The following is a 16,957-nucleotide window of genomic DNA, read 5'->3' as shown; positions in this document are numbered from 1 at the left end:
ACAGCAGATTCGTTAGTCTTCCTTTAAGGGTACTTTCCAACTCAATGATTAGCTTAACTCTCCCTAAGCCAAAGGCAAATTCTCCTTAACCCTGTAACTGCAGAACCCAAAACTGAAGAACTTACCAAGTCACTCATTCTGAGCACAGATAGAAACAGAAGCAAGGTCGCTGAGCACTAGCTGGGCTTCCAACCTGCATAAAACTGAGACTGAGACTCCAAGGGGAACAAAGACCATGTTCGCAGTGGAAAAGGGAACTAGGACACAGTAAATGTAGATTTGTAAATTTCTATATGTATATATAAAATGAAAGACGATATCATCCCCTTACAATCCATCCTCTCAACCTCCCTCTATTTTCATTCCATGTTTCCTGGTATGACAGAAAATTATAGAAAATTCTGGAAGTTCCTGCATTGGGCTGCCTTGTTCTGCCTATTCTATGAAGAGTTGGGGTTTTTTTGGGGGGTGGGGTAGAGGGTATGCCCTCATTACGGAAAATAGGTTTTTAAAATGTAGTACATGACTTTGGCAGTCTCATAATATCAGTGCTCAGTAAATCCTTAAAATCACCTATTTTTATTGTATGGGAGAAAATGTGCTGTGTCCAGCCTTACAACGTTCCAGCTTCAGTGGTGTAATCCTGTTCCCTCACCCCTACGTCCACGGCACCAGCCTCCTCTCAGCTAGGAAATCGTGTACCAGAAATTGGAAGGAAATCAGACCTGAGCCTTGAGTTCAAGGTGTGACACAAGCTGAGAGACCGAACTGTTCTGGGTCAATTTCCTTGCTGGAGAAATAGGAATATTACTGTTTTCAATACAGTTTTTTGAGTACTGTATGAAATACAGTAAAATAAGCATTTAAGCAATGCGATCTGCGGACCAATGTCAGCACCTGAATTGTTCCTGGTCCCCCAAGGAGTTCACGAGAGGGTATGTTTTTAGAAACCTGATGTGACATTGCCCTGACATCCAAAAACATGATGTAACAACAACATTTTCTTATGAAAATGTCCAAACATACAGAAAAACTGAAAAAAGTTTGCAGTGGTTTGAAAACCCCTGATTTAACCAATCCTGTTCCTTTATCAAATGTGAAGAAATCATAAGTTAAAACCGACAGCAAGCAATCTCTTTTATTCTGATACGTACCTCCTACCTAGATTCTATAAAATAACATTTTGCTCAAGTTTTTCTTTCACATATATGTCCATCCCTCCATCAACCTAAATTATTTCTGTTATGCATTTAGAACAAGTCAAATGCATGATTTTGTTATTGTACAAAATAATACACAATGTATTGGAAAATAATACTGCTCCTTTGCCGCAGATATATTATCTCAGGAAACTCTTCTTTGAGAAGATGGGTGATGTCCTAACATTGACACAGAAAGACTGTGAGGTGCTCAGAAGGCACATTTCTTTCTAGAGACCAAATCATTCTATTTTTCCACAACACTATCAGCAGCCCAGGGAAAGAGCTACTGCCCTTTCAGATGCAAGGTTTATAAAGCACGAGGCTTTAGGATTACAAGTCATTTACTCTTGAAAAGCCAAGAGCCTACAAGCAGACAAAGTTCCAAAATGAGAAAAGAAAATTTCTGGAAAGTAAATCAATCTTAAAAGCAAACACTCTATTAAGTCAAAGGAAAACTAACCTGAAATCTCTTGAACTACATTTCCCTGGCACGTAACGGCTCCCAGTAAATATCTGTGGAAAGAATTCTGTAGTTTTACCTTGTACTTACTTGTTTTTCCACCAGATGGCAACTATGCATGGAGTAACAATGATGTTTTTAATTCCAGAATGTGATTTTCAAAGGTACAAATCCAATCACCCTTCCAGAGCTTGAATTCCCCCACCACTATCACCACCATCATCAAAATGACATCCGGGCCCCAACCAACATCTTAGGGAGGAGAAAGTCTCTGATCTCGGAGGCAGTAATAACCTATCTACAGGCAGGACCAACTACTGGAAAGTTCTGTTTCCAGGTGGCAACGTTTCCTGTAGCTGTCATCCTCTCACCTAGTTCTAACCCCCGCAACAGCAGAGACAATCCGGGGAAGAGAAGGCTACGAAAAACCTCCCTGACTGCAGTTGTTACAGGAGAGAACTACCAACTCCAGCATCAGCACTTCCGAAAAGGAATTGTCCATTCCCGGAGTTTGCTTTTCCTTTTCCACTCATCTTAATGCTTTCTCCTTTACTGAAAAACCAGCTGTTCAAGCTACCTCTCATGTAGTGGTTAAGATCACTGGAAACAGACCGAGTTCACACACAGGCTCTGGCACATACTGGATGTTTAACTTTGGGCGAGTTACTCAGCCACCCTGGGTCTCGGTTTCCCCAGCTAAAGAATGGGAGCACCGTTAATGCCTACTTCAGGGTTACTGTTCAGATTAAGTGGGCTTCCAGCTGTTAAGTACATACAACGGCACCCTGGCATACTGTCGTTCTTACTGTCACCACCACCCTTGTCATTCCTCTCACAACCACCAGCTTCACTCAGGCTGCCAAGCATTTTTGAGAGAATAAAAAAATCATAGTCTTGTAAATGGGGAAACTACAGAACCAGGGGATCCAAAATAGCAACATTAAATTTCACATAGTAATAAATTACCACGATTATCAAAGTAAATGGTGGGTGAACTGCCTTGTTGATAAATCACAATTAGGTACTTACCATGTGCCATGCCTTTTGCTATATTGCTACATTTACTTCATTTAATCAGTAGAGACCTATATTTTCAGCTGTGTAACAAACATCACCTCTTTGGGAGTTCTTTGGGCTCCTCAAATTCAGCATACTGAAAATCTGAACTGCCCCTTCCACCCTAAACTCACTTCATCTAACTGTGTGTTCTATCTCAATGAATGACATCATCACCTCCTACTGGCCCAAGCCAGAAACCAGGGGGTCATCCTTGACTCTTCACTCTTCCTCAACTCCTCCTGGCCCATACCCTCCTTTTCTGTTTCCACTGTGCGTTGCTAAATGGAAGATGAAGGTTACATGTAGAGGCAAGCTTTGAAATTGGTATTACTCCGGTCAGTAAGAAATGAAATAGAAAATTCTTATCAGCAAATGAAATCAAAGAACATTATCCTGGACATGACCTACCTTCTTCTGTTCATCTCACCCAAGTCACCTACCACTGTTTCTGTTCATATTTTTACCTTATCAATTCCTGGATTATTGCAACCGCCTCCAAAATTCCCTGTCTTCACTTTCAACTTCCTTAACCAAATTATACATAATATTCAAAACTTCTTTTTAAAAAAAGCACTGCTGTTCACACTGTTTCCTCCATGAGAATGCCCTTCTTCCCAAACCATTAATTCCACTGTAAATATTATTTCCTTATTTAAGTGTTCCTTGCTTTGCCAGTTGAAATTCACTCCCTCATACTCCCAGAAGCCTTTATCACTTCCTCTCCATGAAATTCAACCCCTTATAATTTGATATTTAGATTTCTACCTAAATATTTTCAGGAAAGTGAAAACAAGTCAACCTGAAGGAATCAGAGGATGAAACTGAGAACCTGGTACAGGCTCTTGGAACAGCCTATGGCAGTGGCTCTCAGTCTCGGCTGCACATCGGAATCACCTGGGTCTCAGGTGCCTGGGTGGCAGCCCAGAGGTCCTGGGTGCAGCCTGGGCATTGTCAGTGCTCTCCAGGTGATTCTGATGTGCAATCAAGGCTGAGATATACTGCTCTGTGGCGAATATAGAAAAGAGTTGCGATTAATAAAGCACTTTTACAGAGAAGTAAAGAGCTGGTAGAAATGAACAGAGATGACTCAAGGAAGGCAAATGGTATAGGAAGAAATCTGGAAGACAAGGAACTGAGTCACACTTGTAGAGTAAAACTAAAATTGCTTACAACTGGTTCCAGGCTGAGGCTGGAAGAGATGAAATGGGCTGGGATGGATGGTCAAGGGAAACTCTGCCTGGGATGAGAACCAAGAGTATCCTGAAATCCTGAAAGGGAATTCTGAAAAAAGATGCTGAAAGTTGGGAAGTTTTCAAAAAGGACAGAATTTGATGTGTGGCGACAATGGTTACAGATGCAGGGAAGTTGCCACATGAGGGGTACCCTGGTCGTCAACAGCGAGAAGGAACATTTCCTATTGGCTGCTGAAATCTTCGAAGAACCTTGGAGGTCTGACAAAGATGACAGCATCCTTGTGGAGGGAGGTGCTGTGAGCTGCGGGGTAGCTAGTGGAAAAGGGGAATTTTTATGGAGAAATTGTGATGGAACAACTAACACCTGTGCCTCGAGACAGCCTCTCTCTAAAGTATATCACCCCCCTTTCCTCTCCCCAAAAAGTTCTTGCAGTTTAGAAAAACAGGTACGTATTTTAAGATATTTCTGTATTGGTAACTGTAATAACCCCAAATCCTTATTTTTCATTACTAAGCACTGACCATGAGAAAAAGAAAAAAGACGAAATACAAGACCAAATAAACAAATTCTAAAATACAAAACCCAGGGCTCATAGAAAATGACAGAGCAGGAACAGGGAGTTATTAAACTGACTCCTTCACAGTATCACGGTGTGAGCGAAGGCTTCCTCTTTTACTTCAATACTTCTTCAACCTCGGATCCTTTCTCCCACCGGATTCCTGCCTGCTGCTTCAAAAACCACTGAGTTTTATCGAAGGAGAAAACAGTTTAACTGCACACTAAGCTGAAATACCATCAGAAATGCCAGATCCCTGGCTCACTAAATCCTTTGAAATACATTATTGTAAACATTGTAGCCATCACATCTCTATAGGATAACTGCACTATAGTCATTCCATAGCAAGAGGCAGGGATGCTATGAGTAGTGCAGTGTGTCTTATAACACAAGGAACTATATAGATAAATTTTCCTCGAGCACCACCCAGTCAGTGGTCAAGTGCTTTAAAGTCATTTTCACAGTAAATATTAAACCCAATTTATCCCAGTAATAAGGAAAAAAAGCTTAATTTTTATAAGGAGTATCAAACCCCTACCTAGTAAGGCGAGCATGGGGAATCAATGACCAGACAACACAAAAATAGATTCAAAGGAGAAATGCAAGGGAAACCCATTCTGACACTGATATTAGGGGCAAAAACAATTCACATTTTAGTCCCAGGTCATTGTGGCAAATTACATTTGCATCACTAGGTACAAGAGAAAATGGTGTAGCCCACAGAGTAGGTAAAAATCTACTATAATAAATAATACCTAACATTTGACATAGCAGTGCTATTTCCAGATCCTAGTTGTTAAACCCAGAGTAAAAGGGGTTTATTGATCTGTTCACAGCATTCTAAAGACAGGGATTAAACCTGCTGTTTTGTTCTGACATATCAAACAGCTATGGAAAAGACCTTCATCTGCTCTGCCTGCTCCGTGACAGGCACTCAGCAGTGACGGTTCCCAGTTCACCGACCTTTCCTCCCCCTTCTCCAGAGACTCACCATCCTTTAAAGAACATCCCTTGGAAATTCTCAAATCAAGACAACAAGCGCACTGTGTTAAAGGTTTGATGTCCACATAACAAGAGACATCTAATATAAAAGTACGTACATGCTGATTTCTTACACATGGGGGTACATGAGGTCTAAGGTTGACCAAGATGAGCAAAGGGGAGGGTAAGAAGGGAAAGAAAGGAGAGGAGAAAACAATGAGGGTGCAGAGGAAGGACAGAAAGAATGTCAGTGTCATTGTGAAGGGCAAGCAACAAATTCCTCAAGCGCTGGGTCTATCACGAACATGCACCCCACATGAATTTGCTAAGAGTACACAGAACTGTCATTCCCCTAGATCCCCGGGTCTGGGGACAGTCAGCACTGCCAGATGCATTCATTTCCACTGCTCCCGTGATTCTCTTGGGCAACCAGCGGAAGCCACTCTACCCTATAAGCTCCCAGTCCTGCGTGGCAGAGACGTCAACAGTGGCCAGTCTGAGAATGGTGGTTTATTCTAGCTTAGGAATCCTACCAGGAGTGGCTCTCATGGGGTCCTCAGTGTCCTGTCTCTTCAATGCGATCTGTGGACCCTCAGGAAAGGACTCTATACTCTCCCAGGGTAAACTCAAAAAGTCACTTAAAACAGTGTTCCTGCTAAATCTTTCAGTAGCCTCAGCCTTTGTCAAAGAGAAGCTCTTGGGATTAATCTAGTCAAAATACCTCTCCACGGTTGGGTATAAAAAAGCCTGTGTGTACCAAACAAGGCATCACCCCTACCTGGCCACCTGCCTAGTTTTTTGCAGTGTCTCAATTCTCCCTGGCCTTAGATGAATGCCCTTCCCCCTTTAAACAACCTTCCTTGGCATTGCAGTTAGACTCAACTACTGCCCTTCTGCCTGTCTCTGAATTCCGCTATTGTTAGCACTCAGCACCTCACAAAAATTCCTCAATAGATCTCTCTCTAGGGTTGCACAAGAATTCAAATCCCTGTGTCAGCCCTGGAGAGTCCAAAGCTCTTTATTAAATTTATGTTTGCTAAACTGCAATAATGAATTCTGTGCTAAAAACTGTAATTTTCTATTTTGTCAAAGTGATTTGGGATGAAAATTTTCAGGATTAAGTTCTCATTATTCCCATGATTGGGATAAACTACCCAGTTTTTCAGATTAACAAACAGTTACATTACAAAAAATATAGTAATTATTCATTCATTTACTCACTCAAAATATTTGTGTCTGGCAAACAAACACAATCCCAAGATGTCATCATAATGTATACACTGTGGTACTTACTTCCAAAATAATCTGACATATTTAAAGTGTTTTATTTAATTGCAAAAAAATAAACTGGAGTAAGGTGGGATGCGTGGGAAGTAAATACACTATGACTAAATATTATAGGAATTCTTTATCATGTAAGTCTTTCTATACATTATGAACATTTAACAACTATAAGCAAAACCAGGCATTAAAATGGTTGCTATTCTCTTAAATGATAGTATTTTCCCTTTGAAATTTCTATCACTGTGCACTTGCAGATCACATAAGATATACTAACTGCTTGAACAGAACTGTTTGTCAAAAGTAATAGAATTCTGTACAGCAAAATTCTCATCCCAAGAATGAAAAAAACACAGTACAATGACTTCAAAATTAGTGAATTGTATTATAAATATCAAAAGATAAATTTTATTCTTCCTAGCATATAAAAGATAACTTATGTTTTTCAAACTTCATTGAGAGTTTCTGTATCATAAAGAACATGCAAATAAAGTAGCAGTTTTCTTACCAAAATAAAGCCCAAGATAGGTACAAAAAATTAGGAAATAAAGTTTCTCCTTGGTTTAACATCCATGTGCACATAGAAATAAACATATATTCTCAGGAGTAACACACACTGACAAAAAGTTACATCTAGCAAAAGCAAAAAATGGGGGAAAAAAATCCTGCTGAGACTTTTCTCTTTTTTTCTTGTCAAGTCTCTGAGGCTTGACAAAGAATATAGAAAATTACTGAAGTAACAAAAAAAGGACACAAAAACCACATTTCAGACAGATAAACTGCTTGTCAGTATTTAGGACCTGATTTCACAAACAGGTTTAATCCACTTCCTCAAAGGTCATGCTGTCAAGGCGGAGGATGAACACCTGCTCCCACGGAGGTAGACTGGCCGTGGGTCTGAGAAGCAGGGTGCCCCTCCTCCTCCACGTGGGTCACTTTATCTGACCTTGCTGCTGCTGGAGGAGGTTCGTTATTTGCGCCTTCTTCACTAGGTAATAGGTTACCAGGCAATTCATTGGACATTAGAACTTGCAAAGATTCTGTTCCATCTTCAACATCCACTTGAATCCCCAAAGCTTTAAGAATGTCACATTTGCACATGGGGCATGTCCCATGGGATAGAATCCAGGGGTCAATGCAGTTCTTGTGGAAAAAATGTTTACAGGTCAGAATGCGAACTGTATCATTAGGCTTATAGAGTTCAAAGCAAACTACGCAGCTATCTCCATTTGGACTTACTTCCTCGTCCCCCTCTTTGAGGACCCGAATTTGGAGCTGGCCAAATGCTTGCTTGAGGTCGGTCGTTAATCGCTGCCATCTCCTGTTCTGAATCCTTGCTACCCAAAGTCTTCGAATATGGTAAAAGATGAAATACACTAAGGTAGCGGTTGTGACAATCACAAAAGAGACAAAATAGTGATTCATCCAGATGATATGCTTTCTCCCCACCTCAATCATGGCTGTCACGTGAACTCCCTTTTGAATTAAATGCAGAATCTCCATGCCTCTTAAGTTACCAATCATCACCACAACGATGTCTTCAAAAGCCTGATGAGACATGGGGAAAACTTGATTGCCAGTTCCCGGAAAGTTATAGATGATCACTCCACTGGCTCCCTTCCCAACCGCCACCTTGATCTTTTGTGTGAAGGTACAACCTCCCCGTTCAACCAGTGCGAGCCACGTCTCTGAGTTCTTTGACTTTCTGAAACTGGTACTGGGGCTACATGCATTTTGAGTTTTTCCCTCTGGTGGCAAGATAACTCCTGCTACTCTCTTCAAAGCGGAGCTTCTTCCAAACGCTCCAGTCTCCCCCAACTCCGACAACATGCGATTCCCAACGTGGAAGGATATGTTCATGTAGGCAGTCCAAACAGCGCTGGCCCTGCACCAGTGCTGGCTAAGAAGCCAAAGAAAACTGACTTCCACGAGCCAGGAAGTGGCAGGGCTGTTTCTCCCAGCGCCGATCTTGAGGAGACTCATCTCTCTCTTTGCTTAGGAACTGAAGGACCAACCCAGCAAAGAGGTACGGCTGCCACATCTGTTGGCAATCAGTGTAAAATATGACATTGAAAAAAAAAATCTTCTGGGTGAAAACAAGTTCCACTGTCTTCCAGCATGTTTTTCCTAAGAAATTCTTAAAGACGTCTTATGAGTTTCAGATGTTTGATGTTTTGTTTTAGAGAGAGAAAGAGAAAAACTTCAGATTGAAAAAAAAAAAACCAGCCTCACTACTGTTAACTCCAGATACTGCTGGCTGGTGGGTGATATGATTATGACCTAAAAGACAACACAGCCAATTAGGTAAGAGCTTAGAGCATGCTGTACGTTGATGGACTTGAATGTTTCAAGTGTTGTTATGGGTAATTTCCCTATTGTTATAAGATGGATTCAATCCCTGAGCTGCATGTAATGTCACCAGGTATCACATTAAACTAAACAATATAAAAATTGTATAAGGCATGCATTTTAAAACCTGAAAGCATATGCCAGAAGGTCATACAACTAACATTTTTCTTTGCGATCAGTGAAGTAAATTTTTTTTATCAAAATGGCAAGTTTTAAAACCGTGAATGGCAATTAAAAATTAGCACTATGACCAGCTACGTGGTAAAAGCAGTGAATTCAGTAATGTTATTTTTAACTCACATTTGGTCACTGTGCACATTTTTTATCTGTCACGTAAACCTTTGAATTGAATTTAATAAAGCTTGCTCAGAAGCGTATTGGGTCGGTTTGGTTTCTGACTTTTTAAAAGTAGGGTATCCTGTTAAATTACTACGCCTCACTGCCCTCACTCTTACATTGATTATATGTAGGGATGACAGCAGTAAAGGCAGAAAAGACTAATCTCGTTTCTCCGCAGACCTTGGCATCTGTGACTAAGCTAACAATATTTTGAGGGAAGAGGAGAACGGGCAGAGGAGGAAAGAGTAAACATAGCAGTAGCAGTTTAGCACAATTCACTCTGAACAAAAATGTAGCCATAAATTTTAAAAAGAAAAACTTCAAGGTCCTCACTTAAATTTAAGCGCTGACAGTAGTGATTGTTAAAGGTCATAGAGGCTTCTAACAAAATGTTTGCCAAAATCAACAAGCAGCCCTGGTGGAAGACCCCAACGTACACTGTCAAGCTGCCTGGACTTTTGCTACACTTGGGCCAATGACACAATAAGACTTCAAAGCCAAAGAATGACTTATGAACTAACAACTACGGGCAGCCACTGGCACGGCCATACACTTTCTCGGGAGTATCTCTCCACGGTTCTTATCCGCCAACAAAGACCAAAAATGTTGACTTTGGATACAAATGTCTCTGACCTCTTTGCACAGGGTACTTACTAAGAGACACTTTTGGTTCGTCTCACCAGGACCATGGGAGCTAGTGTGTTCTTATGAAATGACAACCAACATGACAACTCAAACAGGAAAGAGGAAGGAGAGAAGGTCCCTATGAGCCCAATAAAAAGCAGCATAAAAAAACACTGATGTGACACCTTCAGCTCACAGTGGTCGACTTTCTTTCTCATTAATCTGATTTCACTTCCACACACCCACAACTTAAAAAAGACCATGTACTACATATTGTGGTGACGCACAAAGTGCCATTTGAGTTGGACATCAGATCATCCATAGAGATTTTCATCAAAACAACAAAACTCAAATCTTTCGGCTTCTCATTGTTACATAGCTGTTTGTTATCTATCAGAAAAAAAAAAAAAGAGGTAAATTAAGGCAAAAGATACAATTTGGAAAGGTGATTGAATAAATAAATTTCAATTCTACTCTAGATCTATATTATCAACGTGTCCCAAATAGAGACATGCCACCATCTTAAGAGAAGCATTTGCTAGAGTCCATTCTAGAGGGAAAATTTGCAACCATAGCTGACTCACTATGCTACGACTTAAGGGGCTCTGGCAAACAAGGATTTTTTATAATGCTGCCATAAACAAGGCCTATAATAATTTAAAATATTTGTAGATACATCACTAGAAGTGCTATCATCTAAAAATAATTATTTAGAAGACATTACCTACCCAGTCAGTAGCTTTGGCAATCAGATTTCCTAGGTATTAGCAAAGTTAATTCACCGTGGAAAATTAAATCAAGATCTACACCTATAATGTTTATTGAACAGAGGTATTATTAAATATCAAAAATTAGAGATACAGAAACAGAGTACAAAAATTAATACAAAAGAAACCTTAAAATATTATGACTAATTCTCTGGGGTTTCAATGTCACAATTATTGCAATTGGAAAATAAAGACTAACTTGCTTTTAATGTATATTAATGTCCTTAATTAGATAAGGGCAAACATGTATAACAAAACACTAGAAAAACAACAAGTTCAAATAGCTGGACATGATAATGGAGTTTTATTTTAAAAACACACAAATTTCACCCTCTTTAGTACTTGAATAGAGAAGCTGCAGGTGAATTTTCTCTCTACATAAAGTGCTAAAAGAGAATTCGCCTTAATTGGAATCTTTGGAAAGACTTGGTTACATCTTCAGAAGATGCTCTGGGTTTCTTAGGTTTTCAGAATGTCACACTTGCACATGGGGCACGTCCTATGGGCTAAAAGCCAGGGGTCGATGCATGCCTTATGGAAGAAATGTTTGCAAGTGAGAATACGTACTACATCTTGAGGTTTGTATATGTCAAAGCAAACGACACAACTGTCTTCATTTGGATCTAGTTCCTTATCCCCTTCTTTGAGCACTCGCAGTTGAAGCTGACCGATGGCTTTCTTCACATCCGCCTTTATCTGCCTTCGCCTCCTGGTGGAAGAATTGGGCACTTGAGGTCTCCAGGCACAGTACAGGAAAAGGTAGGCCACGGTGGCAGCCAGGAAGGTAAAGAGAGACATGACGTAATGGCTCAGCCATGGCATGTGCATTCTGCCCACTTCGATGATGATCGTCACATAGACTCCCTTCTGGATCAGCCGCAGGAGTTCCATGCCTTTCAAATTGCCTATCATCACTGCGACTATGTTTTCCGTTCCCTGGTGAGACATGGGAAACACTTTGTTGCCCGTACCCGGATAGTTGTAGATGATCACCCCATTTGCTCCCTTCTCTGCTGCCACGTTGATTTTGTGTGTAAAAGTACAGCCTCCTCGCTCAATGAGGGCGAGCCAAGAGTCCGCTCGCTTGGGTCTGCTGAAGTTGGTCATAGGGTTACAAGCGTTCTGATTCCATCCTTCCGGAAGCACCGCCACACCAGACACCCTTTCCAGGGGAGAGTGATTCCCGAACACTCCACTCTCTCCTAATTCTGATATAATCCGATTTCCCACCTGAAATGTTATATTCAGGTGAGCTGTCCAAATGGCTTTTCCTTTTGAGTCAGGAAGGCTAAGCAGTAAAAAGATGCAAAGCCTCAAGAGTTGAGATGGAACGGAGCTATGAGTTGAAGGAGTAATTCTAAGTAGGCTCATTCCTCCATTTGCCTGTTCACTGACAACCATGAAAAACAAAACAACATCAAGTATAAAAGAAAGTAAAGATGCTAGCTTCAGTTGTCGGCAGTAGAGAATGAAAGCGCTAAGTGGAAAAGGTCTGTGTGGATCAAAGACATCTGGCTCCTTCTGGCATTTTTATTTTTGGTAGATTATCTTTCTCATAATGAAACAGGATAACCAGAGTTGTTATTAGTACAACGTGACTGCAAGGAAATTGTGACTTCCTAATGGGGAAATTGTGACATCAGAGGCAGGTAAGCCAATCTGAGATTTGATGCTAGTGCACTGCATACTCCAACCCTATTGGCCAAAAAGCTAGTCAGCGATGACCCATGATGTGTACCAATCTGCAAAGTCCTCATAGCAAAAAATAGACAGATCAGAATTTTTTTTTTAAACCTTGAGTTTCTTTCCTAGTTCTGGATAGGCTGAAAGGCTGCCTAAATGCTGTTTTCCTATCTGTAAGGCAAAGCAGCAATCATTCATGTATGCGCCTGGCCAGTCAGCAGTTCTCAGGTGTCATCCTGTGCTACCCAACACGCCATCCTTTGGGATGCAGGAGCAAATTATTCCCACTCCCTTCCGACATCAAATGCTTACACCAGGCCTAAGGGTTCAATATGAGGGCAATGCAATATAAACTTATATCGGTAGCCTGACATAGTGCCATCCTGCAAGACGAATTCAACTTACTCACTCAAATCACTGCTAAGAACCCACTATGTGCTAGGCAAATACTAAGAATGTGTCGTATATTGGAGAAGAAAACAGACACACACCTACTTTGCGGAAATGATCTGGTCAGGGCAGATTTTAAACAAACGTGTCCCTGCAGGTTGTGATAAGGACTCTGAAAGGAAAACACAGAATCAGAAGGAAGAACAAACGTAAAAGGGAACCAAAGTTCCCCTGATCGGAGGTCCAGGGCATCACTCTCTTAAGAGTGATACTTAATCTGGGTCTTGAACAATAGATCAGAATTACCCAAGCAAAGAATATGAGCTAAGAAGGTTGCAGAAAGAGGAAAAGGCAGTTTTCAAGACCCTAAGATAGGAAAGAAAGTGGCAAGTTAAAGGACCTGAAGGCACATGAGTTTGGCAAAGCAAAAGAGGCAAAACTAAAGTGATGAAGGAGGCAAGGCAAAAGCAGTTAGAGGTTCAGGGTCATAAACCTTAGACTAAGGATTTCGGGTCATGTCCCAAGGACAAGAGACCACACTGAAGGATGCCTACCTGGGGAAGTGACTTAAGTGTTTCAAAGTGTCCAGTTTTTAAAGTGCACTTTGGCTGCCTTAAGCAGAAAATGGATTGAAGGAGAAGGAGAATAGTGATGAGCTGAGTGTCTTCTTTTGCCTAAAAGAAGACAGTGGCTTGGACTCCTGAGATAGCAGTAATGATGGAGAGACATCCACAAATCAAGTTACTTTAAGGCTATCACAAGCCACTACATCGCTTTATTGTTGCAAACTTTACTGCTTTAAAGATGTTTTAATGCTTGTTTGCTTTCCTTTTAAATCTCCACCTAAAGATGTTTCTCAAGAAGTTAATAAATTGACCACACTCATTCAAACTCTTATTATTTACTATATACAGGGCACATGCTATGCACCAGGCATCCTATAAAGTCCTGGGGACACAAAAAGAAAAGACAGCCCCCATTTCCTTGTATGTGAAGTAGATCCTGACATTTAAATCAGAGGCATGTTGAGAGAATGTTTATCATTTTAACAAAAGCATTTATTGTACTTTTTGGTCTATAACATTTTAGTTAATAGTTGCTGTTAAAAATGAAAAATAGAAGCAATGAAGTTGCCCCATTCATAGAATTTTATGTAGGCATCATTCAGTTCCCACCTGAATTGTCTTTACATGTAGACTTTTTCCAGGTTCAAATAGAGTGTGAATTCCTGGCTTATTTATTAACATTGATAAAGTGAAGCCTTACCAAGAAGACAGTTAACATTTCCATATCTTGTTTGTTAAATATGTGATTAACATTTGAGGATGAGATTTTTAACAAATAATGTAATGCTAACTTTGCTTTTTTAGTTTGCTGATTTTTAAGGGTGAAGGAGTTTAAGCAGTAACTATATTTAGCTCAAAACATTCAAATCTAAATGTTCTTTGCATGGTTGAAAAGACTAATTCGAAAAACTCAGACTAATTCACTGTATTTTTCTCACTGTACGATGAAATGCTTAAGGCAACGGTAGTTAGAGGACTTCCCCGCTCTCTTCTGCCTGAGTCCTAGGACAAAAGCATGTGTAAGGAACAATCCTTTAGCTCTAACACAGTGGTTCTCAAGTCAGGGAAAATTTTACCTCCCAAGGATATTTGGCTATTTCTGGAGACATTTTTGATTGTCAAAATAGGGAAGTACTACTGGCATTTAGTGGGCAGAAGCCAGCAATACTGGTAACCATCCTAAAACACAGGAAACAGCCCTGTGTAATAAGTAATTATCTAACCCAAAATGTCAATAGAAACATCCTTGGGAGGGAGGAAGCATTCCAAAACTCATCTGTCCCAGATGGACAACCAGGTACGAGGTCTTATCATGAAGTTTATAATGGGCAATACATCCAACAGGGATGATGCCCTCAACCCATCTGTATTTCCCATCTCCCTTGAAACAGAAACAGTGCAGACCTGCACAAGTGGCCTAGTCCATGAAGCCTCAAAGCTGCACGCCTTTTATCAGGACCAGATCCAAGAGCTTTGTGTGCTGGGGCCAGAATGGTCGGATGGGGAAGAAGGGAAGCGGGAGTGGGGGGAAGGAGACTGGATGACTGATGATGTTACCCTAATCTGTTCCTTCGAGACCACTTACTCACTACATAAGCTTCCTTTCTTTCTAACAGCCAAGTACTAAAGAGTTTTCCATTAGCCTACCTGCAAAGTTCAACCAAAAGAGAACTGAAGTCACAGCTAAGGTTGGTTGATCCCATGGTTCCAGAGTCCCTGCCCGCTCCTTCCATCCTGCCCCTCTGTAAGTGCAGGCTCACTTGGTCATCCCCCACGGCGGCTACAGTTGCTCCAGGCATCCGCAGGCAGAACGGCAGACCACAGTCAGAAGCACAAAGAGACGTGTCTTCTCTCACCTCTCTAGGTAGGAAGAGTAAGGCAATTTTCTTTTCCAGATACCTACTAGGTTTCCTTCCGTGTCTCTCCAGGCTGTCAGCACTTTAGAAACCCAAGCTTAGTGGAGCCGCTGGAAATCAGAGTAGAACCATCATGACTGGCTCAGGCTAACCACGATTTATCCTGCTGTGGAAATCCCTTTCCTGACTGAGCACATGGCAAGAGCAGGCATGAAGGTAATCAGTGCGCTGCCACCAAAACAAGGTATGAACTGGAAGGTGAGTGGGTAAAACAAAGTTTCTGAGGTTTACCCAAAGGAATGATAATGAAATAACCATTAACTGCAACAAACATGTAATATTCACTATACACAGGGTACCATGAGCCGGAGCCTATGGGATCAGGGACACAGCGTGACCTTGTTTTTAGGGGTCATCATCTAAATAGGAGAAGAGAGTTACACACAAATTAGGTGCATGCATATTTATTCAACTACATTCCAACTAATATTCAAGAAGGTTATAATGTTCATTAAGTTGGGGGGTGGGGATCAGCTGATCTCTATCCCTCTGCTATTCATTGACCTCTGTTAAGAAAGCTCAAACGTTCAGAAACCTCTACTTTGATTAAGAAAAACAGCCAAATACATTCACACAGCACTATCCAGATATTATCTCTAAATGCAGGGAGTACCAAAGAGGCTACAATAAATTACTTCACAAGTTGCAGTATCCAGGGCTACGGTGTTATTAGAGATCTCTAGGAGTCCACAAAACACACTGGATTTGCATTTAATCTTGAGAATAACAACTGTATAGGGTTTCTGCGAGTAATTAAATACATCACAGTGGGATTTGGCAGGAACAGAATACTGACTCTAAGTAGTTTACTGAGAACAACAAAAAGCAAATAATACTAATGATAAATATTTTCTAAAAAAAGTTTCTTAATTCTTTGAGTTTTAAAGATAAAACTAAATTCATTTAAAAATGTTATCATATTTGATTGCAAACTGGTAAATCCTCACCAAAATTTCTCCTAAATTTCTCCCTTAAGTTAAACAATACTCCCAAACTTTCCCATACATGTGCAATAAAAAATTATTTTCCATATACAAATGCACTTTTTCCTCTTAATGTCCCTGAACCCAGGAAAGAGTCCTGAATATGCTAACATGGAATACAATAAACTTTAAAACTAACATATGAACTTTTGAATTACTTCGACAGTCACATACTGTACAAAATTTACTCAGGCTCTTCATTAATTATTCTTTATATTAACCAATCTAATAACTTTCAATACCACTAAATGCTCTGGTAACTCAATATATGAGAGAGAATAAACAGCCAAAACAGACATTTTAAATCACCATATCATTAGCTATGATTTCTTTGCGACGTAAGCCAGGATTCCTAGTCCTCTCTACCTGCACACCTAACAGTGGGGTGCATAAGGAAGGGGTAACTTCTGTAAGAGCTCCAAAAGTCCAAGCTCCAAGAAGCCTTTGTGACATTAAACGAGAACTCTCACTGACGTTTCTCAAACAGTGCCTGGCTCACAAGAGTCTGTTTGAATGAATGATTAACATGGTCAGGTTCACCACATTTTTTTTTAACTCTTTATAAAAAAATTTCTATCGAAATGTAGTTGATTTACAATGTTAGTTT

At 40.5% G+C, this 16,957-nt stretch overlaps 3 protein-coding genes across 14 annotated transcripts in view; all 3 read right to left on the bottom strand.

Annotated features, from left to right (window-relative positions):
* Positions 1–16,957, bottom strand: part of CADPS2 (calcium dependent secretion activator 2) — a 449,544-nt gene that overhangs the window by 303,398 nt on the left and 129,189 nt on the right. The window lies entirely within an intron of this gene.
* RNF133 (ring finger protein 133) lies at positions 7,580–8,716 on the bottom strand. The gene has a single exon (XM_006183875.1). It carries the CDS (start codon positions 8,714–8,716, stop codon positions 7,580–7,582), a length of 1,137 nt encoding a protein of 378 aa, XP_006183937.1.
* RNF148 (ring finger protein 148) lies at positions 11,088–12,390 on the bottom strand. Its single transcript, XM_006183858.2, has one exon. The coding sequence runs from the start codon at positions 12,211–12,213 to the stop codon at positions 11,272–11,274; it is 942 nt and encodes a 313-aa protein (XP_006183920.1). The 5' UTR covers positions 12,214–12,390; the 3' UTR covers positions 11,088–11,271.

Source organism: Camelus ferus, chromosome 7 (assembly GCF_009834535.1).
Source record: "Camelus ferus isolate YT-003-E chromosome 7, BCGSAC_Cfer_1.0, whole genome shotgun sequence".
Classification (NCBI taxonomy): domain Eukaryota; kingdom Metazoa; phylum Chordata; class Mammalia; order Artiodactyla; family Camelidae; genus Camelus; species Camelus ferus.
Note: the sequence above shows the minus strand (reverse complement) of the source record. Positions and strands in the feature narration are given on the sequence as shown.